The 23,731-nt window shown below is 53.0% G+C and overlaps 1 protein-coding gene across 3 annotated transcripts; it reads left to right on the top strand.

The window, feature by feature from the left end:
- Window positions 1–1,617: 1,617 nt before the first annotated feature.
- Window positions 1,618–18,657, top strand: LOC111836880 (proline-rich protein 12-like). Of its 3 annotated transcripts, XM_023798527.2 has the most exons (17): window positions 1,618–1,936; window positions 6,503–6,540; window positions 8,302–8,459; window positions 8,696–8,857; window positions 8,966–13,158; window positions 13,429–13,617; window positions 13,754–13,828; window positions 13,905–14,565; window positions 14,713–15,176; window positions 15,408–15,524; window positions 15,693–15,826; window positions 15,987–16,468; window positions 16,560–16,682; window positions 16,757–16,854; window positions 16,963–17,094; window positions 17,214–17,309; window positions 17,403–18,657. In XM_023798527.2, the coding sequence occupies exons 1-17, from the start codon at window positions 1,907–1,909 to the stop codon at window positions 17,535–17,537; spliced, it is 7,287 nt and encodes a 2,428-aa protein (XP_023654295.2). In that variant the 5' UTR covers window positions 1,618–1,906; the 3' UTR covers window positions 17,538–18,657. The 3 variants fall into 3 exon arrangements, with proteins under 3 accessions (XP_023654295.2, XP_023654294.2, XP_072560837.1); XM_023798526.2 differs by lacking the exon at window positions 6,503–6,540; XM_072704736.1 differs by lacking the exons at window positions 1,618–1,936; window positions 6,503–6,540 and adding an exon at window positions 7,988–8,084.
- Window positions 18,658–23,731: the final 5,074 nt, after the last annotated feature.

Below are 23,731 nucleotides of genomic sequence, written 5' to 3' on the forward strand. Positions count from 1 at the left end.
CTAAATTCACAGTGTTTTACTGTTAGTTGTTTGACATTATCAGCAAGCATGTTGAGGCAGTGCTTGAAACTGGGGAGTTTATCTGCGTGCTCTTCTGAAAGATCCCCAAATGAAAGCTGAACTAGGGAGGGGGGGGGCAATGAGTCTCACAGTCATGATGCCATGCACTCTCCTCCATGTAACTGTCTGTGTGGGCCAGTCTGCTCCAGTCAGTGACTAGAAATGTCTGCAGAGCTGTAGAAGGGGCGAGACAGTTGGTAAGGAGAAATGGGAAACACATCCAGAGATAAAATGTTAATGGATGGTTTTCTTGTTGTTACTCAGTTCTTACTTTACAATATATTAAGTTTCTATCAATTGTTAAACATGTATCATGGACACAAGTTTTAAAAATACAAATATAAATGCATCTTTATAGTATTAAATTCTGCGAATACTAGTAATTAAATGAATTATCGTTTCAGTTATACAACCCTAAAGGCAACGTGAAATCGTCAAGGATACCAGTCACGTGACGAGGGAGAATGAAATTCATGAAAGCAGAAGATATGAGGGATGCTTACTGATGTGCTGCCATGTTCCTGCAGGAGATGTTTTCGCAAACTGCAAAGCCTTTCTCCAAATGTTAGGAACGCACTGCACTTTACAAGTACAATGTTTTATAGGTAAAAATCAGCTAAGGAATGTCCTAATGCGTACAGAAATGTATAAGCATAAACATAGTAATTCCCGGTGCTTCTAGACGGCATTTGAAACATGGGGTTTCTTTTCAGTACACTCACAAAAGACCCTGACGCCGAGGCACTCCATTATGACTGTCATATTAGTTGAATTTTATGTGCATTGCATTACGCGTGCTGTATGAAGCATGCACGCCTAAAATGATCCATACCCCTGTTACTGAACGCATGCATGTACCCCCCGTGTCAGTGAAGCCCGCCGCTTTTCTCGTTTTCTGTATTTTTCTGTGCTCCCCTCCCCCAGTCTTTCGCTCTCTTCTCTTTTTGTCGAAAATGGACCTGAACTGTATGCTGGGAATGGCTTTCGGGGGAGGGGGGCAGATGGGGAGGGAGGGAGAGAAGCAGCGGCGTGCAAAAATGGCGACCAAATAGCTGAAAATACCTCCTAAAATGGGGCCTAGCGCCAAGGCGCCTGAATTTCACTTCAAAACCCGGAGACTTGCCGCAAATCTCCTTAAAAAATTGTTAGTGTAAAAGAGAAAAGCACGAAGACACCAAATATTAGGATGCGTATTTAGGAGTGCTGCGGGTTGAAAATGACTCTCTTGGAAATCCAAGAAAAAAAATATGAATAATAAGCACAAAGAGTAAGAGAAAATAAGCAGCCCTGTGCGCTCCCGCAGTGGCTGTGTGTGTGTGTGTGTGTGTGTTTATGGGGTGGGGGGGAGAGAAGATACGCGCCGACATGTGTTGCGTGCGTGTGGATGGGCTGTCCGGCCGTAGACGCGCCGCTGCTCCTCAGCCGCTGTCTGCGCTCAGAAGGACAATAGATACGGAATTAAATAAATACGGGAGCAGGAGAGGGAGGGAGCAGGAGAGGGAAGCAAGAAACCGGATTTTTAGTGACACCCCCCCACCCCACATCTACCCCCTCCTCCCCCTGCATCATCCATCTCCCCCTCCTCCTCCGCCACCCCTCCATTTCTCTCCCCCTCTTCGCTGTTTCCCATTCTTGAAGACTTGCTTGTGAAACGGGGAGAGATAAACAGACATTTAACAGAGGGGGGAAAAGGATACAGGCACTGATAGCGCGTTAGGATCCAGAAAATATCCTCCTCCTCCCCCCCCTTTCCCCCTCGCTATCGCTCCATCTCCATTCCTTGTTTTTCTTTAATGGATAGAAATTATCCTGGTGCAGGATTCGGTGATTTGGGCGCAGGAGCGGGATGGAGTTACGAGAGGTCAGCGAAGGCGAGGTAAGCGTATGTGCAGCGGACTTTCGTGCATTAATGCGCCGTCTGTAACAATGGCCATTCCCGCCGGTGCGATGCAGAAAGCGCTGCCTCTGCGCTGAAATGCAGCCGCTGCACGCCCAGGTGCGGCTTTGTTATCATCGGCGGCAGGGGGATCTGGAAAATGCCAGGAATGCGACGGGGAGCTAATGCGTGCCGGGGAAAGTGGACCGGGGCGGAGGAGGAGAGGGGGATGGGTCGCTGGATGTGTAGTTATCGCTTAATCAGACATGGGGAAAACAGCGGTGGTGCTGCTTACGGACTGGGCTGTCAGTGCAGCCCCGAGGATGTGCGCTGCGGTCTGATGAAGCTGCTATTTGCGGAGCCCGCTGCCCAGTCCACCGGGTGGCTGCTGTTTGCTGCCAGGGACGGGCTGGCCTTCCTCCGCCACGGGCTGCCGCCTTCTCATTATTACTGATCGGCGGGGTGAAATACGCGCTGACCGGAGAGGGTTAGGGACGTGGCCTTGGTTTATCGGAGACTGTGCGCCGCGGCAGCCGAGCACCGCCGGCGCAGACTCTCAGTCAGAGCAGCCGGCAGTCAACCGGTACTCCCGGTGAGCTCCGCTGCTTTCGGGCGCTTTTGTGGTGGCATTAAGCACACAGCCCGTGGTTCGGCGGCTTTAAAGTCCCAGCCATGCCGAGCGGCACTGCGGGCGGATATTTAACGCGAGTTTGACACGTATGTGTGTGTGTGTAAAAACGGGATATGGAGCCGGGGTTAGGGTGCGCGGTGCTGCGGCTAAGCGGCTAACCGAGCGGCCGAGCAGCTGCCAGCCACTGGTGAACACAGTCCGGTGTTTTTTTATTTAGCGGGGAAGCAAACGGCAGCAACGGGAAACAGTCGGGTGTCTGAGCCAGAAGCAGGGCCCCCGCCCAGGGGCGTGTGGCCCGCCGAGCAGCGGCCTACTCGGCAGCCGTCACTGCGCCCGGTCTCCCTGACAGCCGTGCGCGTCGGACCCGCCGGAGTCCCACAGACGGCCGACCAGGAGACCGCGCAGGAAGCTGGGGAGTGGGTCCATGTCGGCTGGCAGGGAGACTTCTCAAGGGTCGGGGTCACGGAGGAATGGGGGACAGACACGCAGGGAGCTGTGGCTCTGCCCGGCTGACTCACCTGATTTCAGCTTCATGGTTTATAAAGCTGCAGTTAATTAACTATCTGCTAAAATGGATTTAGAATATCGTGTAAAACAGACGTTCATTCTGATCTGCTTAATGTCGTAAAAAGACGAAAAACCGGAGCTGCATGATCATCAGTTGCATTCTGTGTGCAATGATTCTGCTGTGACACATATCAGTGAGGGAAAATGGGAAAATTTAAGGTATAAAAGCCAAAACTGAAAGTTTAAGTGTTGCTTGCTTGTTTTTTTTCCCCTTCAGCAAGAGGTATGGAAATAAAGAAATTAACATACTTTGAAAGTGTCTCAGTTGTTTAAGCCTTGTGAGGTAGACTAGTACTATCATTCAGCATCATATACAAAAACTTTACAGTGAGCTTTAGAAAAGCTTCTTTCAGGGGCTTATTGGCAAGGAGGCAGACAGACACGTATAGCTTTCCTGGATCTCAGTGACACATGACAGCAGTCTTTTCCACCTGTAAGATCTGACTTGTTAAATGGCTGATTAAATAATTTAAGATGGGCTTTGTGTTTGCTGCGAGATAGATTGTTTTAAAGTTCAGAGGCAATCGGAATGCTTAATGATCTGGAGAAAATAATGCAAAGTAATGCCGTTTATTTTAAATTGCAATTAGTTCTACAATAAATAGGATTTATGCCCTCAAGGGTCAGGGGTTGCTTGTGTTATGGTTTCAATTTATTTTACTTTTTTTTTTTTTTTAAAATAACCATTTAAAACCACAGACTTGTTTCTCCAAAATACAATGTGTATCTGTTGTGGGATTCCGTGTTTGTGCTTACGCTCAGCAGTCCTTGCTAAAATGGTGTTTTTCATTACATTTTACATAAAATGGGACTGTTTCCAAAATTCAGGGTGGGGTTCAATAAATTGGACTAAACTGGAAGTCCTTATTTTATCCTTATTTATTGCAAACATTTTCCTGTGCTTCACACAGAGAGTATAGGTAGTAAATCAGCATTATTCGGCATTGAAGTGAAAATGGCCCCTGTGTTGATTAAACGCATCCCAAACAGTTTGCAGGCTTTTCAAGATGAGAAGGCCTGTGTTGCAGCAGATTGCAAACAGGCCAGAAAAGTTGTAAAATACTTTTAACCTCTGAGTGTGAGTGTTGGACTGAGAAAACAGCGGTTAATTTCGGACAGGCATTTATATTTTATTTCAGAACGCTTTGCTGTGTGGAAATACTCTGTGTTATGTAGTGACGCAGATCATTGCTGCGCATTCTGGCTCTGCTTTATCAGTAATCCTTGCTTTTTTCCCTTCATCTGGTTGACTGATTATGGGTGCTGCTGCAGACAGGTATGTGATACAGCTGTTGCTGTTCTGGGAGATTACCTGATTCAGTTAATATGATGGGTTTTCTACTTTCTCTGCTGTTCACCGCAGCGGGACGTGAAGGTTGTGAGGTGCACATACTTTAGTGATATGTCTCTGCCCTGACCAGCTGGATGGCTGCGTGGTTCAGGCACTTGTCCCATATGAACTCGCTGAGTCTGATGAAGAAGTTCTCTGCTTTTGTATTATATGTCCATTGTGTCTCACCTACTGTCTTCTATCCCTCTCCTCTTTCTCTTTGCTTCTCTTCCTCTACTCTTTCTTTTCCCTTATCTTCCTCTCCTCTCATCCCTTTTCTTCCTCTCCCCTATCTCTCTTCCCTTCTCTTCCTTTCCCTCTCCTCTTTCTCACTTTTTTCTCTCTTCCCCTCTCTCCCCGTCCTCATCCTATCTCTTCTGCTCCCTCTCCTCTTTCATTCTTCCCATCCCTACCTCTCCTCTTGTCTCTTCTCTTCCTCTTTTCCCTTCTCTACCTCTCCCTCTCCTCTCACTTATTTCTCTCTTCCCTTCTCTTCCTTTCCCTCTCCTCTTTCTCACTTCTTTCTCTCTTCTCTTCTTCTCCTTCACCTCTCCCCTGTTAAAGCAGTCCCTCTCTTCTGTCTGGCTATGTGCAATGACCCCTGTATGTAGCACGATGTTCACTTTCCCACGTGTCTGTGTTACTGCCAAAGGTAAGGCGCTATAAACCACCCTGAAATGTTCTCTGGGAGTTGTAGGAAACTTCCACATTTCAGCCAGGATTCTGATGTAAGGAAGCAGAACATTAAAAGATTTGCTGTCAGGAAATGAAGATTTTATTTTTTTATTGTTGTTTAGTATAAATTTATACCCACAGAAGAACCATGAAATTCTGTGAGATTGAGGGATTTTGCATTTAACACAACACACATTCAGGGAAGCGGAATTCTGTGGGTGAGCTTGCATCATTTCTGAAATTCCCTGCGTGGTTGGGAAGGACAGGGATCATCAGATATCGGATTAACGCAGTCCCATCCCGAGGTCCCATTTCCGAATACGGAGACGTACTCCCTGTCAAAATTCTTAAAGTGAGTGAGTCATCTGGGTTTATACCCAAGGCCGGCAGGTGCTCCCCACCGCCCCTCTGTCCCCTGGCTACCTGCCCTGCCGCCCCCCCCCCCCCTGCCATTTGACGACCTGCCCCATCGCCCCCCCTGCCCCCTGGCAACCTGCCCCATCGCCCCCCTGCCCCCTGGCGACCTGCCCCATCGCCCCTCTGCCCCCTGGCGACCTGCCCCATCGCCCCTCTGCCCCCTGGCGACCTGCCCCATCGCCCCCGTGCCCCAAAGCCCCCCTGCCCCACTGGCGACCTGCCCCATCGCCCCTCTGCCCCCTGGCGACCTGCCCCTCTGCCCCCTGGCGACCTGCCCCTCTGCCCCCTGGCGACCTGCCCCATCGCCCCCCTACCCCCTAGCGACCTGCCCCATCGCCCCCCTACCCCCTAGCGACCTGCCCCATCGCCCCCCTACCCCCTAGCGACCTGCCCCATCGCCCCCCTACCCCCTAGCGACCTGCCCCATCGCCCCCCTGCCCCCTGGCCCGTCTATTCAAATCCAGACCTTGTTTTCAGTTTTCACAGGTTGTGTAATAATTACTTATTATGTTTGGCCAGAGGCTTCACACCTGGCTCACAGGTAAAGGAAGGTCCTTGAAGACCATGATTTGAACAGTCCTGCTTATGGCATCCTGCCCCATTGCTCCTCTTCCCGCTGGTGACCTGCCCTCACTGCCCCTCTGTCCCCTGGTGACCTGTCTCGCCACTCATGCTGATACCCAGCTGCACAGGCCTTCATGTCACCGAAGGCCCCAGAGGTCAGTCACGCTGTGGCTCGTCCCTACGGAGGCTGGTTCATCCATCGATGCTGCTGCTTTCATTGGTATTGATAAGTAGGAGCTACAGCTGCTCAGATCTCCCACAAAATCTATTCCTTTTTATTGATCATGTCATAATATTTCATCCACCATGGAGAGCAGATGTATCTTTTATCTGCTTATCCTGAGCATGTTGATAGTATAAACTTGTTTTCCTTTATTCACAGTGCTGTGGTGGGTGCAGATTCTGGACCCCCAGTTACAGGTCAGATGCTCCAGTGCAGTTACTCTGGGCATTTCGACACTGCGCAGGAAGCCCTGCATCAGAGCCGCGTCACGCTTCAGCTCGTCGTGACTCCCGCATGCTTCCTGCCACAGCAAACATGCCGCTGTACCTTTTCTTTTCAGTTTATAACGGCAGATCCTCTGCTACTGGAATGTGCTCCCTGAGCTGTGGGGGGGTCACTGTGAGGAATTAGACTCATGATCAAAAGGACATTGGTTCTGGGCCACGGTGGGGGTGAGGGTGAGGTTGGGGGTGGGGGGTCACCATGCTCTCCCGTGGCCTTAAGTGAAGTGCTTAACGTAAATAACTTCAGTAAATATCCAGCATTTACGATGTAAAGAAAAGCTAGTAACTTATGCAGATGAGGGTCACTAATTGCTATAGCTGTGAATGAGAATAGGATGTAAAGGCAGCCTTTTGATAGGTAAAGCGGTGTGTTTTTGCAGTGTGGTGCTTCCACTCCTGAAACAGGCCTGTCATTAGCACATTAACAGGGTCATTGTTAGTGATGTTCATGCACCTCATTATTAGGAGTAAATGACAATGGCCCTGGTCTCCCTCTTTATTTAAGGTGCCTCACGTGTGTATATATTTATGTGCCAGTGGGGGTGATTAAAAAAAACAGCAGACAAATGGGACTTTAATTTTGAAGTAACTAAACTCCAATGACAAACGCAGCTACAAAGGTCACTCATATTAGGCTGAATGCCAGTCAGCAGTATGTGTATCAGCTATAAAACAGGTCTGACATTCAGCACTTTCATATGTGAGATTTTTTTTCAATCGACATGAGGCGACAGAGTCTGTGTCTGTGAATGGCAGGTGTATTGGTCACAGGGACTGCAAGATTGTTTAATGTGTCGAGGGGAGCCGTCCCGATGATCACAGCGGCATCTGGGACAAACTGCATGAGGACGGGGACACTTAACGGGACAGCTGCTGAAATCCGGCAAAATACAGCCTCAAAAATGAGCATAGACCCTGAATTAGCTGCTCTCTGACCCAGCCTCAGCAAAACGCTGTATGTCATGGGCTTCACAGGACTGGAATTTATCGTAGGCAGTTTTGGGAAACCAAGATGAAAGCACAAAAATGCATTTTACGTTTTCGAGCCACAATGTTGGGGATCCGTAATGCCCTCGCAGGGGAGACACTGGGCCCAGTGACTGTTCTGCATGGTTGTATGAGGACCAAGGATCCTGAGATCCTGTTTTACAGGTCTACGGGGCCAATGCTGTTCCCTCACAATACTCCCATATTCCAAGATAATAATCTCATCATTAACATTGATAAAGAAATTTAATAAAGTGCTTTCATGGACACCAGGATGAAATCAAACATCATCCAACCTTTATGGGAAGTTCTGGAGACCAGAGTGTGAAGTAAAGTTCTACCTCCATCTCTGAAAGAACTGAAGGGTTCTTGGATGATTTAATAACTCCGGACACATGGAGCAGGACCCATGTGACATGGTTCACAGGAGGACCGAGGCTGACTCCCCATCACTCCCTTGATATATTCATGTATTTTCATTTTGTCAACCCCCTGTATCTGTCCTCATGTACATTCTTATGACAAACATAAACTCAGACTTTAATTACAGCTCAATATTGTGAATAAATTCCCTTTTCTCGTAGTTTAATATTTGAGCTTTGCGGTGTTACAGTACGGTTACTTTGTAGGAAATGTTGCTGGTATCTGTTCTGACTCGCTCTCTGTCACCCTCTGTCTCCATCGCAGCCTGGTGTACGGAAGTACCAGGTCATCCCACCCGGATTCCGAGCTTCTCCATCGCCAGGCCTACGCCACACCCCACCCCCTGCAGGGGTATGCAACCAATCACCACCCAGCCAGCTCTGGGCAGGGCGGGGCTTGGGGGCCAGCAGGGCGTGGTTTAGGTAAGGAAACCCAAGCCTATATTTAGAATGTCTATGGTACTGCGTTTATGATGCTGGTTTTTTCCCTGTTGGGTGCTGGCTCTCTCACTCTGTTTGAGTCGCACACGTCCCTGCAGGGGTAGCTGCAGATGTTCCTGTCTGATCAGCAGCCATGTCTTTGCTCTGCCCCCCCCCCCCCCCCACTCCGATGCCACATACCCGCTCACGCAATCGGCCGCTCTGCCATGTTGCTGCAGGGCTGTCAGGCCTGTTCGACGCCGGCCTGCATCACGCCAGCCCCTCAGGCCCAGATGCTTCCGTCATGAACCTGATCTCAGCCCTGGAGTCACGGGCTCCGCAGCCGCCTCCCTCCGCCTCCTCCCTACTCTCCCAGTTCCGCACACCTTCCTGGCAGACAGGTCAGTGCAGCGTGTGCTCGTCTCGGTGCTCCAGCTATTTGTCTCTCTGTCTGTCTGATGCCCGTTGTCGGTTACTGCTCACCCTGCCCCTTCTCCTCCCGCCCGCAGCCATGCACACCCCCGCTCCCACTGAGCTCTTCATCTCCGGTGCCCTCCCAGGCTCTGGCGGCTTTGCCTCTTCCTCTGCGCTCTCGGCGTACCAGCACCCAGCCTCCTTTTCGGGACGCTCCTTCCCCGGGGTGGCGCCCTCGCTCTCCCTCCAGGACACGCCCACCTTCAGCCCCACGTCCAATGGCTTGCTGTCTCCCCATGACCCTCTGCTGCACATCAAGACGCCATCCCAGTCTGGGCTCGGGTTCGATCGCCTTTTGTCCTCACAGGGCGCAGCCTACAGAGGTGGGGGGCAGGACCCTACTGCACCACCTCCCCCATCCCAGACCTCCTCTGCCCCCTCTGGCCGTCACCTGCCGCCACCCCAGTTCAACCTACTCTCCTCTCAGCTCCAAGACCAGTCCTCCCAGCTCTACAATACCTCGGTCTTCTCGTCGGCCCCTGCCCCCCCCCAGCCACCCCCCCAGGAGCGGGCCCTGCCTCGGCAGGACAGTGTGATCAAGCACTATCAGCGCCCTCCCCCGTCGCAATCCCAGCTGCCCCCATCGGCGGCAGCCCACCCCCTGCAGCACTACCTCAGCTGCAGCGCCTCAGGCTACCAGCAGCTGGCACCCCACCGCCCTGGGGGGGGCCTGTCCTGCAGTCCACTGGGGGAGCAGAGCCCTTCCTCAGACCCCAAACCCTCGCCCCGGCAGGACCAAGGCTACCGGCCCATCATTCAGCCTCCCTACAGCTCTTCCTCTTCCTCCTCCTCAGCAGGTGGTGTGGGAAAGGGCACCAAGAGCTCCTCCAGCAGTGGCTATTCCTCCTCCGGCTCGGGCTCCTCCTCCCGCACTCCCCACACACCTCCCTCTGCTTCCTCAGCATCCTCTTCCTCATCATCTTCTTCCTCTGGCTCAAACCCTGCCTCTGGCCCCACCTCTGCCCCATCTAGACAACAGGCTCCACCCCCGCCTGCCCCACCCCCGCCACAAGTCTCTGCATCCACGGCTCCCCAGGCCCCACCCAAAGCCTGCCTGTCTGGCTATGGATCCCCAGTGCCGTCGCTCAAGGCATCTCCAGCAGCGCTGTCCAGCCAGACACCCCCGCAGCCACAGGCGTACTCCCCCAGCCAGCCCCCTGGGCCGCACCTTGGCCCCCAACCCTATGGGGGATTCAGCTCCCCCCAGGCCCAGGACCTCAGTTCTGCAGGGGGGGGTGGCTCCAGCAAAGGGTACAGCACAGCGGCGGGAACAGTGGGCCGCCCGTTCTCAACGGAGGCCATGTATGGTGCTGACCCGGGCTACAGCACCCTCCCGGCCGCACTAGGGGGAGCGGGCAGCCCATCTCTTGGATACGGCGGCCCCGGCCATTCCCCGGCCATCCTGGGGTCAGGAGGTGGCTCAGCGGGTGGGAACTCGGGGTCAGCAGGAAGCGGGGGCTCTGTGGGTGGGGGGAGCGGTGGCGGGAGCGCAGGGGGGGGTTCCTATCATCTGCCGGACTCCAGTCCCTCTCCCTCAAGTGGATCTGGGATGGCTCACCCTGGCATGCACTCTCCTGCCCCTCCCCGTCCGGCCCAGTCCCCTGGCGGTGCCGGCAGCAATAAGTACCTGTCCTCCGTCCTGTCCCCGGCCTTCCTCTCTTCCCCGCAGGCATACCCTGACACCCGAGGGCCTCCACCTCCTTCGTACCACTCTGCCCCTGCCAAGACCAAGGCTGACGGGGACATTCTGGGGCCAGAGCGGCCCCCAGACGATGATGACGAAGACGACGACGATGACTTCCTGATCCAGCACCTGCTGCAGGCCCAGAGTCCAGCGCCTCACTCAGCACAAGCCCCGCCTCAAGTCCCGCCCACATCTCAAGCCCCGCCTCCACTGCCAGGCTCACAGAGCCAAGATGGCAGCAAAGAACTGGCATATAAACTGAGCAAGAGCTCAGAAGAACGGTATCACCTTCAGAGCGTGATACGTACCAATAGCGCCACCTCTGGTGCAGGGGCCTCATCTGGTGGGAATGGCGGGCTCGATGGCCAGTTGGAGATGTCCATGAAGAAGCAGCAGCAGACCAAGAGTGACAGAGGTGGGGTTGGCATGGGCAGCCGAGGAAGGGGGGGTGATCAGGTGCACCCTCAGGCTCACCCCACCCCACCCCACCACCACCATCCCCATGACTCCCTGGGCTCTGTGGTGCACTTTGGGCGAGGGGACCCCTATTCTCCGCACCCCCACGGCCATCACGCCTCGCACAGTCAGCGGCCACATCCCCATCCACACCCTCACCTGGAGCAGAAGAAGCCACACGACCCCCCTGAACTGCCGTATCTGAGCAAAACACCTGACATGCAGCCTCCGCATCAGGGCCAGCACCAGCCCCCGGCATCTCTGCAGCTCATGGATTCCCCCCCAGATGCCCCCCAGCAGGCAGCCTCTGCTCACTTGCTCCACTCAGTGCTGTCCCACACGGCCCGCGGCAAGGTGGACGGTGCGCACCACTCAATGATGGGTGGGGCTCCAGCAGGGGGCACCACAGAGTCCCAGCTGCAGCTTCAGTCACAGGGTTTGGAGGCGCACTATAGTCGTGGGGGCCCGCGGCACCGGAACCCATCCAGCCAGAACTCGGTGTCTCCCCTGGACATGCTAGAGCGCTCTCTGTCTCAGACATCAAGCAGGGAACCGGGTGGTGTGACAGAGAGGGCAGAAGATGGTGCCGGTGGGGAGCGACACCACCAGCAGCAGCAGCACATAGGGCCCGCCCACCACCACGGCCACGCCCCCCCGCACACAGAGTTGCACGACTTCCTCTCCGAACCTGATATGGGCTTGGTCCCCCCACCTCACCTGCACCATCTGCCTCCACACCACCCACATGCTCACCCCCATCACCAGCAGCACCCCCAGCCCCATAACCCCCACGCCCATTCCCACCCCCACCGCATACCCCTGAACCCTGCCCCCCCAGCACAGAGAGACCAGGACTCCCAGCTGGACCAGCTCAAAGAGCACCAGTTTGATAGTGGTAGCCCTGCTGGGAAGTCTGGTCAGAGCCAGCAGCGCTTCATGGCCCTTTCCTCCATCTGCTTCCCGGACTCACTGCTGCCAGATGAGGAGCGCTCCTTCTTCCCCAGCATGGAGGACATGTTCTGCCCAGAGGACTATAAGGCCGGCTGCAGCAGGGGGGCGGCCCCTGGGCAGCCGGGGCAGGAGGGCATTTCGGAGGGACGCAGCACACAGGAGAGCATGGAGGGGGTGAAGGCAGGGGAGGCTGGCGGTGGCTATGCCATGATGCAGCACCATGGAGACCAGGGGTACGGGCCATACTGCCCTGGGCTACCGGAACCCGAGACCAGCACCGTGCACCTGGACTTGGACTCACTGAAGGCTCATGAGCTGCCCTCCACCGTTAACACGGAGCAGCTGGGTTTGATCCAGTCACAGCCGGCCAGCTTGTCCATGGGTGGGTCTGGGACCGGGCCGGGTGACGCCGGAGGGACTAAGATGCTGGGAGGCACGGGGACAGAGCGGACCGCTGGGGGCAGCGGCGGGCTCACCTCGCCCATCTTCTGCTCATCACGGCCCAAGAAGCTGCTGAAGACCAGCTCGTTCCAGCTGCTAAAGCAGAGGCGCGACCCCAGCTCTCTGCCCAAGAAGCACTACGCCCAGGAGTATGAGTTTGAGGACGATGAGAACAAGGCTGACGTGCCTGCTGACATCCGTCTCAACAGCCGGCGCCTGCCAGGGCACCTTCCCGACCTCCTGCCGGACCTGGTGTCCAGCTGCAGGAAGTCTGGTGCCGGCGCCTCCCTGGTGAGCGATCTGGATTTCTGCCATCCGCCTGGGTACCCGTCCCTGGGGCCCCCTCCCCAGCTTATACCCCAAGGCGGACCAAAGAAAAGGGGCAGGAAGCCTACCAAGCCAAAACGGGAGGGGCCCCCGAGGCCCCGAGGCAGACCCCGCATCCGCCCCCTCCCAGAGCCCCCCCACTGCCGGGGCATGATGGGACTGGGCTCGGGGCCAGGGGGAGAGATTCGGCGGGGCAGGGGGAGGGGCAGAGGGCGAGGCAGGAAGGAGGAGACGGCAGCCATGATGGACATGCACGGTGTGGCTGAGGCGAATAAAGGGAATAGCCAGCATTATCAACTTCATCAGCATCAACATCAGCAGCATCAGCATCAAACAGCGATGCAGCAGGAGCCCATCAGACCCATAAAGGTATGAGGCTGGAGGGAACCACTCTGATCGGTTCGTTTTTAACACTGATACCATATTGGGTCAATGGCCCAGGGGGTTTCACTGCTGCCGGGTCGGCTCCGTGTGTGAGCAGTTTTCACAGCCCCTACATTTCTGATATACCTTCTCCCGATCAGTCAGGCCCCCCATGACTAAGCAGGATAAGCATGGTTGCACGTCAATGATGTTACATTTTGTTTGTACGTGACGATGCCGTTTTCTGCTCTTTCACTTTAAACCTTTATCGCCTAGATCAAACTGCCCATCGCTTCCATGCCTCCCTCCGACTCCCTATTAAGGACCGATTCTCTGTCCAGTAATGACCCGGTTCTTTCTGATGGTTCTGTTGGATCTGCTCCATCCCTGGGCTTGAGCCCTGGGCCCACTACTGGCCTGGACCTGAACAGAACCCAAGACAAAATGAAGTCCAAGTCCCAAGAGGTGAGGAGTGCTGAGAATCAAATGAAACGATTAGATCATTGCATACTGTTTGATATTTTCATAAAGTTTCGGCTGGCTGTACTCAACGGTAGATCCTTCTCGTAATTATGACGCTGACACTGTTTACTTTCCTCAGATTGTGTGGGATGGAGACATGGATGAGGAGCTCCCCTCCGAGGCCTGGGCAGCCATGCACAAGATGTCCAGCACGGTGAGCAGCGCCCCCTGCAGACACAGTCCAGTCAAGTCGCCAGTTCTGCTTGAGATTCATTCTCCTTTCTTTCCAGGTGGAGGAGAAGCCACCAGAGATGAAGTCTGGATTCATGGCCTCCTTTCTGGACTTCCTCAAATCCGGCAAGAGGCCCCCAGACTCCGGAGCTCCATCCGATACTGTAGCCTCTGTAATGGGCACCGACTCCTCCCCGAGTAAGGGTGGCATCCGGCCACTGTCCCCCACGATGACGCCGCAGCCTGTGCCCCCATTTGGTGATGGGGATGGTGAGGGGGGGCTGTCCCTGGGTGGCTGTCCGAGCCCCTGCAAGCGGCTGGACGAGGAGCTAAAGCGGAACCTGGAGACACTGCCTTCCTTCTCCTCCGACGAGGAGGATTCTGTCAGCAAGAATCAAGACCTACAGAAGAGCATCTCCTCCGCCATCTCTGCCCTCTATGACACCCTGCAGCCCCCGCCCCCAGCGATGGTCCTGCCCGTCACACCTTCCCCGAGCACACCGCCGGCACAGGCCCCGCCCACCCTCAGCCCACAGCCGCCGCCACGGGGCAGCGCCCAGCCCCTGGAGCCCGCACAGCTCGAGCGGGAAGATGTGGGGGAGATGGCAGAGGAAGACAAGGAGGAAGAACAGGAGGAAGATGAACAGGAAGACAGCAAGCCAGTCCAGGAGGACGAGAGCAAATCAGCAGCCAATACGATGGACGGACATGATGAAGACGGTGTGTTTGTGCGGGAAGTCCTCCCTTCTGTCACTTTCTCTTTCCTTTGACCTGAATTGTCAACAAGGAAAAAGTGAAATGTGGGTTTTTAGGACAAATGGCACCAGATAATAGAAAAATTGTTACTCCTCTTTCTTTCTCGACTAGATTTCCCATCTGCGCCTCCTGCAGCGCCGGCTTCTGCCCCTACCTCCCCCCCATCCCTGTCCCCATCTCGCCCATCGTCATCCTCCTCATCCTCTCCTTCCCCCCTTCCTCCGCCTCCCCTTTCTCTGCCCTCCCCCCTTCCCCGACAGGACGAAGCTCGTTCTCTGCCCTCCAGCCCCCCCCCTCCCGCTCTGCCATCTCCCTCCCCTCCCCCACCCACGCTCCCTCCATCTGCAACTCCGCCCCGGTCTACCTCGCCACCCCCAGCCCCAGAGCCAGCCTCACCTCCGACCCCAGAGGACCCCCCCGTGCCCCAGATCACCTCACTACACCTAGCCAAAAAGCAGGCGGGCGCTGCCATAGCTGGAGAAACGGAGGGCGAGGACAGCGAGAGCGGCGGCGAGGGCATATTCCGTGAGAGGGATGAGTTTGTGGTCCGAACTGAAGACATTAGTGCCCTCAAGGTCTGTGCTGTTTCCTCCGTGTTTACGTTGTGCTTCCCATTTGCTCCTTGTGTGCTTCCTGTGCATTCCCTGTGTTTGTCCTGTGTAGTTCCCATGTGTGTCTAGGGCTTCCTGTATTCAGTCTGTACGCTTCTTCTGTGCATGCTATGCTTCCTGTGCACAGACTGTCCCTGTCGCATCCCGGGCGATGCGTGTGTCTCCAGGGGGTGTAACTTCTGCCTTCCCCCTCAGCTCGCTCTGCAAACTGGCCGGGAACCTCCACCAATCTGGAGGGTGCAGAAAGCCCTGCTGCAGAAGTTCACGCCTGAGATCAAAGATGGACAGCGACAGTTCTGTGCCACCAGCAACGTGAGTGGCTCTTCTTTTCCCTGGGAGACTAGAGGGGGGGCATATGCATAGACACCCCCCACATTGGGTTTTGGGTTATATTGACAAAGTTCAGCCACCCCCCCCCCCCCCCCCCCAACCTCCCATGGATATGCTGCAGTGTTTCTCATGTGCCTCTTTTTTCCCCAGTATCTTGGGTACTTTGGGGATGCAAAAACTCGCTATCAGAGGCTCTATGTGAAGTTCCTGGAAAACGTCAACAAGAAGGACTACGTGAGGGTGTGTTCCCGAAAGCCCTGGCACAGACCCGCGTTAGCACTCAGGTAGGTGTGCCCAGGACAAATTCCATGGCCCGTTTTAGTCATGGCTCAGAGCCTCAGTTCCTGAGTCCTTGTCCTACCTACAGAACATGTACTCCTCCCCCCAGGATTAAAATCGGGTAACACTGTCCACATGGCCCGTGTGCCTCTCTCCCCCCAACAGACGCCAGTCCCTCCCCAAGCCAGCTGCCCCGGCCCGTAGCCAAACCCCACCCCGTGTGGAGAGAGAGGAAAAGGAGAAAGAGAAACAGCGGGAGAAGGAGAAAGAGAGGGAGAGGGAAAAGGAGAAAGAAAAACAGCGGGAGAGAGAGAGGGAAAAGCGGGAGAGGGAGAAGGAGAAACAGCGGGAAAGGGAGAAGGAGAAAGAGAGGGAAAAGGAGAAAGAGGAGGAGAGAGAGAATGAGAAAGAGAAGAAACTGGTAGCACTCCCAGAGAAAGTAGAAAAGAGAGGTAGAGGAGTAGAACGAGGCAGAGCGAAGGAAGACAGGAAAGGAGGAGGGGAAAGGAAAGTGGAGCGCCCGGCACGCGTCCGACCCGTCAGGGTGAAGGCGGAGCCCCCGCCCAAGAAGAGGAAGAAGTGGCTGAAGGAGGTTCTCTCCTCGTCAGACTCCGAGTCGTCCCCTGACCCCCCCAGCGAGGACGATGGTGAGATTGCTGAATCTTTGTGGGGGGTGGGAGTTTGGATGTGGGGGTGTGCGTACGTTAGCGAGTAACCGACTGGCTGTATGTGACGCAGCGCCGCTGCTCAGGGGGGGACCCGGCAGCCGCGCCATGCGGGAGATGTTCCGCAGCTACGTGGAGATGCTGGTCAGCACTGCGCTAGACCCCGACATGATCCAGGCCCTGGAGGACACGCACGGTGAGCTTTCCGGAAAGATCCCCCAGCCAGGCAGGATCAGGCTCACCGGCTAACCATGTTACTCCCTATCGTAGACGAGCTGTACCTCCCACCGATGAGGAAGATTGACGGCATCCTGAATGAGCAGAAGAGGAGGCTGCTCAGGAGGGTCAACATGAGCTCGCAGCACCAGGTTTGCCACCAGCGCCCCCCACGGGCAGCCGCCTGACACACAGCTAATGAGTGCTGGGGCAAACATGGGCTCAGCCTCTGCCGCCGCTGTGCCCCCCCCCTATTCCAGGAAGCCCTGCACTGCTTCCCCCAGATGACAGCCGACCCCCTGGACGCGGGAGCTGTGAGGGTTCGCCTCGGTGGCGACGGCTACAACCGCAAGACCCTGAACCGCATTAAGAGGAGCGTCGGCAAGCAGCAGGTGGGCCAAACCCGTTACGCCCTCACCAGCCACAACCCCCCCTCCCCCATTATGACATCACTGGCTGGACATTTCCCCTTGACTGCTGCCCCTCATTCTCTCTCTCTCTCCATTCGCAGGACCTTAAGCTGTCGACAGAGACGTGTCGCATCTACAGCCTGTATCACTCGCTGCATCATTACAAATACCATACGTTCCTGCACTGTAAGAGAGAGGTAAGGACACTGGGGGGGAACAGAACGCCCACCCCTGCATATCCACAAACTGTAAAAAAGCAGGATAGTGAACACCCCCACCCCCACCCGCAGACGGATAGCATCGAGCAGGCGGCGGAGGACCCCGGGCAGGAGGAAGTGGTGCAGCAGTGCATGGCCAACCAGGGCTGGCTGGAGAGCCTCTTCAACTCCTTCCTGGAGCTGCTCACCCTCAGCGCCAAGGTCTGAGGGCTCCGGCCGGGAGCAGGGCATGAGGAAGGGGACCCCGGGAAGGGCAGTTAGACATTTTCTCCACCTTATCCCCAACAGGGCTGTGGCCTGTAAATAATAAATGTCTCCCCAGCATCCCGTTAGCAAAGGGCCCGATCGTGGCTCTGGGGATGTGGGGGGGTGGGGAGGGAGGGAGAAGGGCCCTGTCTGTGAGCACTGAGCCATCCTGGTCAGGGTGCAGACACTCCTACGAAGGGGCCTGGACTGAGACCATGGCATGCACCACTGCGTTTGTCCTGAGGGGGGCGACAGTGTGTCAGACGGATGAAGGAGTGGGAATGTCACCTGAGATGGTGATTTGGATGGAGCTCATGGCTGTGAAGAGTTTGGCGTGATCTTTATACAGGCATAGGCAGTTAGTGATGTTATATATGAACAAATTTTAAAAAGTATATATATATATATGTATGTATATGTATGTGTGTGTGTATATGTATATATATGTGTATATATGTGTATATATATATATATATATATATATATATATATATATATATATATATATATATATATATATATATATATATATATATAAAATTATGATTTTTATTATTTATACAAGGACATTTTTAAAAGGTACCTTCCCTGGCTGGGATTGTTTACTATTATTATTATTATTATTTTAAATAATGATATTTTGCTAAGGTGTAAATGAAACGGCCTACACATAATTCCTTTGGTGTGTCTCTGTGGCGAGACATGACAGACACGAATGGAAAAGGGGGCGGGGAGCCAGGAAAAGGGGGCGGGGAGCCAGGCCACACAGCCTGTCAGACAGCAACAGGAAGAAGCCACAATAAAGGATGTAACAAGGCAGAGAAATGCTTGTTTTCTTAAAGAAAACGGCATGATGGAGATGCAGATGAAGCATGTGGTTACGCGACTGTCTTTTTATGTTTCTCTTTATTATAATGATTATTTTTTGAACATTCCTCTTTTTTCTCCTGAAGAATTGACTTTCTGTGTAAATATTGTACATATGCAGCTGTCGCCTCTCACATTCTGGATCCTTCTCTGTACATTAACTACCTGTATTTGACAAAAGCAAATAAAAACGTTAAAATAATGAAAAACCTGAGCGCAGTGGGGGGTAGCGGTCATGTCTAAATTTGTCTGCCTTAGCTGTGTGAGCGGTAGCCTGTTTATTTCTTCCTGTGTTTGTTGTTTCTGCATTATGTCCTCTGTGATGAGATTTATTTTGTAGCCTTGCCTGTATTTTACGTCAGCACCCCATCCTGTGTTACTCCCTGCCTTGATTCTAAAAGATTTTAAAAGGTGTTTCGTTATGATTGCTATTAACATGCCTGGTGATTTTTAGCATTGGTTAGCGTAATACAGGCCTGTATCAGGATCGCTGATCACTGGCTGTTTGTCTTACTGACATAGTTCTATGTCATCATCGTCATCATTTTCCGGCTGCTGGACCTGGGGGGGGGGGGATTGTGGTGGCGGCATGCTGGCCATGTCTCTCTCTCCATGACCCCGGACTCCAGCTTTCTCAACCGGGTCCTCAGGGACCCCCAGACAGTCCACATTGTTTGCTCCCTGCGGGGACCGGCTTGAGGAACACTGCTCCTGGGGGGTTCATAGATGTTGTCATGCCCTCTGGGAGCCATTTCCCCTCTGGTGTGTCTGAACTCCACCCCGGAGCCTCCTCTCCATGGACCGTACCTGGGTCTGCTTCCGCAAGGCATGCAGAAACCCCAAAACACCTCAACAGACTCCTCTCTATCCCACCGAAGCGCACACCAGTTTGCTTCACAATCCTGCCCACAGACACACACACAGCCACACTCCGCAGCAGGGACAGGATCAGTGAGGATGGAGGGGGGGCACGGCGTGAAGTACGCGGAGGACACCGATGACCGACGGCGCTCGCGGGTCACCGGGTAACGCAGGAGGAAGAGGCACCTGCTGGCTGTTGCAGGTAACGGTGGCTCTCTCTGCAGACCCTGCAGCTCTCTGTCAGCATGCTGAGCATGGAGGTTCAGCTTCTCCTTCACCCTTAGACCCTGAAGCAGCACAGCGAGGAAGGCTCACAGCACACCACGAGCACACAAAGGACCCCTCCGCTTGAATCTACATGGTATATTTAGTTAGTGGGGACAGCCTCGGCTTCACAGACCTTTCCTCCCACAGCCCACAGACTTGCTGTTCAGGTGCATTGCTGACGGGACATTTCCCGTTAAATTTCCTTTCTAATATGAATGTGTGAGTGTGTCCTAGCCCAGAGTCTGGCCTTCTCCGTCAGGGTGATGCTGAAATGGTTCGTAGCCAGGTAGTTAAGTGCAGCAGAGGTGGAGAATGGAAGGGGGGGGAGGAAACAGGTTTAGGTACTGACAAAATATTATTATTGCTGTTTCCATGCAGTTTCTTTCTTGCCCCTTCTTGATAACAAAAGTAGCAGCAGACAATGTCATAGATCTGCCACCAGGTGGCAATAAAGGGCAGCATCTTCCTGAGGTGCAGAAAAAACCTGATTTTCCTTTTGCTTGTTTTTTTTATATAATCTGATCAACTCTTTGTGACCCTAGAAATCTCGCTTCATCAGGCTCCTGTCTACAGATTTTGAGGTTGATGTTAAAGTCTTGACAATCTTGATCATATGCTGTGAGCATCATGAACCTGTGAGCGCTGTTGGGTCAGTCAGCATCCCATTCCTGTCTCCCCAGTGCGCAAACAGACAGTGCTTGAGGGCAGGTGTTAGCATAGGCATCCCTCTCTCCCAGGAGAATAACAGAGAAAGATGTTTTAGCAAAACATCCCAGGTGGAATAACTACATTGGCAGTTCCATCTAGAACATTTAAAATGAGTGTCAGGAGGAAAAGAAGGTGCAGTGTCTAGAACTGTCCAGTTGGGGGCACTGGAGCATGGACACCTATTTTCAGCCTTTCTAACAGGCCTGTTAGCAAGCTGACCGTAAAGAAGCAAACAGGGGTAGGTTATGGCATCCTTCTGAAGATTATGTGTCAATCAATGTTTTGCAATACAGCTGGTATCTATAAATGGTACTGCTTAGAAACTGGAAAAACCAGAAATTCCTTTGTAACAATGATTTGTTTCATTTAATTGGATCATTGTCCTAACTGTCCAGTTACAGTAGGTGAGATCCATTTTTCTTCTCTTGATGCATATATACCTCAATGAACTGGCTCTCTTGTGCCCTCTGGCGGCTGTAGATGGTACTACACCGAGGCTTTATAGCCTCATTTCTCCATCATCGTCCTCTTCCCTGTTAGCTCTGCTGTTCCTGCCTGCTCTCACAGGGTGATGATTCCCAGACACTTCTCTCGTCCCTATGCATGTAAGCAAAAGTAAACTGAGCAATGAGTGAGAAATAGTGTTCAGGGTTAGGGTTAAGTATTCTTGCAAGGGTTAAGGACAGAGTAACAAAGTATATGGGTAACTGCAGTTACCTTCTCCAGCTCCTGCTTCTGTGAGAGTCCATGTGGCAAAAAAGAAGGGGGGCTGTGGTGGGGGCACAGAAGCATTATGGGTGATAGAACCCAGGGCATACTGATATACATCAACGTCACGCATGCAGGCTGAGTGCCATCGCTGACAGGGATCAGCTGGCTCTGGCATTTATCTCATTAACACACGTTCACAACCATACGTCCTGGAAGAATGAGGTAGCTAATCTAGAGCAGACAGCCTCGCCTTGCGATGAGTCAGATTGGATTCTTGAACATTCCAAGAGATAACAGAGCATGATAACACTCTCATTCTCCACTCACCGTCTTCCTCTCCCTCTCCTCTGTGTTGAAGAAGAAGCACTGACCATACTACCCGAAAAAGAGGTGGAGAGCGAGTGTTTGCGTTTCCACAGCAGCTGATAGGGGTGCTGAGAATCATTAGCGATGACGTCACGGTACCTGCGCATTGAAAGCCCACGGCTGTTTCTGCACACAGTCCTGTGTTTCATACACTGCATGATTCCTTCCACATTAGTCTCTGTCTGACCAATATGGCAGCACAACCCTCTAGGCAGCTGCATTCACACCCGACTTGCTGCATTTTGAACTGCACCAGCATCAAACTGTGTTTAACACGCAGTTTGTACAGGCTTCTCCATTGTAGCAGGTCTTCACGCTGCCTACCAGTAAGATAACATATAATCAGAAAGCCTCCGTTACGAAGGTATGAAACTTCTGTGTCTTCGAGAATTGTACATGTCTGCAGAAAGCGTCTGATGCAGAAGGTAATAAAATGGAAAGAGGTGAGAGTTGTACATACCAGTGGCTGCTCTCCTCCTTCATGTCAGGCCAAATTAAAGATGACAGTGATTTCCTGAAGTCTCCTTTGTCCTGCACTGTCCTTGGCTGGATCTCCTGCCTATAATCTCTGTTAGGTCTCCACCGTGTTCATTTCTGTACTCTTATGCTTTGGCACTCTATCTGTGACGCTCAGTTCGGCCTCACTGACCAGTTCTGCTTAACCTTTTGTCTTTTTCATTTCAGATTGTTTTGTCACTCTACTCTTTCTCCCTGGACTTTCACGATCATAGTTATATGTTTACTTTTCTATTATTATTTAAATCATATGTAGCAAATCCTTTTATCCAAAGTGATGTGCGTTTGACAAAGATGGGTGAACAAATGGGCATTAAGGGCTTTGCTCAAGGGCCCAGCAGTGACATGACTCTGCCGACAACAGGATTTTAACCGGCAGCATTCCAAGTACAAGCACCGCTTGCTAGTTTGCTGGGTCACACAGCTCCCCCATAAGCTTGCTGTCATACTGTCACTGAAAAAACTTTTGACTCTATCAGAAGTGACTGAAATGAATTACAGTGGCAAGCAAACCTTATGAGTGGATTCAATTAGCAATAAAATATTTTCGTTATTAACAGAAGTATTTATTTTCCTGTGTGCACTGACAAATAGTATACCTTTAAATCAGGGGTACCCAATCTTATCCGCAAAGGGCCGGTGTGTATGCAGGTTTTCGCTGCAACTCCCCAATTAGATTACTAATTAGAAGACTGATTGGCTAAAAGAGTCCTCACACCTGGGTTTGAACAGCTGACCTACAGGTTATCCCAAAAACCTGCATACACACCGGCCCTTTGCAGATAAGATTGGGTACCCCTACTTTAAATGAACATAAATGTTTGATAATTGTTCTTGCCTCCTGCTTTAATGTGAGTATGTATGTTAGCCTGGATGGTGGGCACAGGGCAGATCACCGATGGGCTGCATGCTCTTGACATTGGCTTTTTCTGGCAGATGGGCGACCGCAGCAGACAGGTTGATACTCACGGGGTAATTAGAGAGCTCTCCCAGCTGAGAGGCATGCAGGGGTATAGGCGGCCTTTAATGAGGGCCATTAAACAGTGGCAGACAGGAATACAGGCACAACCAGGACGCCTGTGTAAAATGGTCAGGAACATGGGTCCTGAGTGGGGGAGCGAGCATGAGGTTGGGGATGAGAACAGGGCAATTATATTGGCTCTTTGTGGATAATTAACAGAAGAGGGGGGAGTATGTGTAACAGTGAATGCCCCCCCCCCCCCACACTCCAAAAAACACGAAGCATGACATGTGCAATAAGAGCAGGGGTGGGGGCAGGTAGGAGATATATATACATGTTGGGGACCGTCTGGGGGAGCTGGACGTGAGCAGCCACAGCACTCCTCTTCATTGCTTTCAGGCTCATCCTCAAACTCCTGTGGTCAAATAGAGGCACAGATCTCACTCTCCTTGTGCTGCCCATCCAATGTGCAGCGTTAGAATGCAGCAGGACCATCTCTGCATGCTGTGTCTGCTGTCTCTCTGCATCAGCTGGTGGAAGCACTGCTCTTTATCTGTGGAGATAGGGGCCTCTTCTACCAACCTGGGCAGCGGGTGAGGAAGGGCTAGCGTAAGTGTTTGTTTCTGGAGGCCAAGGGCTGCTTATAAGCTTCTCAACAAAGTGATTTGGGGACCGTCGGCAGGAAGACCTACTGGAGATACAAGAAGGAGACAGGGAGAAGAAGAGCACTGCTAGAATCACAAAGAGAGGGATCGTGGAACAGTGCTGTAATTTCTGCTGCAATTACTATGACCTGGAGAACTACTGCAACACATAGAGAGGGAAAATGAAGTGGGCAAGCAATAAAGAGAGAATTAGACTGATCATTATGTGGTGATAAACAAAGGAATGTTCCAGA

Source organism: Paramormyrops kingsleyae, chromosome 22 (assembly GCF_048594095.1).
Source record: "Paramormyrops kingsleyae isolate MSU_618 chromosome 22, PKINGS_0.4, whole genome shotgun sequence".
In the NCBI taxonomy this organism is placed as follows: Eukaryota; Metazoa; Chordata; class Actinopteri; order Osteoglossiformes; family Mormyridae; genus Paramormyrops; species Paramormyrops kingsleyae.

Excerpts from the sequence above, each read along its gene's own strand:
- LOC111836880 (XM_023798526.2), top strand. The coding sequence starts at position 1,854 with ATGGATAGAAATTATCCTGGTGCAGGATTCGGTGATTTGGGCGCAGGA. Across the intron at positions 8,460-8,695 it reads GCCAGCAGGGCGTGGTTTAG|GGCTGTCAGGCCTGTTCGAC; the intron begins GTAAGGAAACCC and ends ATGTTGCTGCAG. Across the intron at positions 16,683-16,756 it reads GGCCCTGGAGGACACGCACG|ACGAGCTGTACCTCCCACCG; the intron begins GTGAGCTTTCCG and ends TCCCTATCGTAG.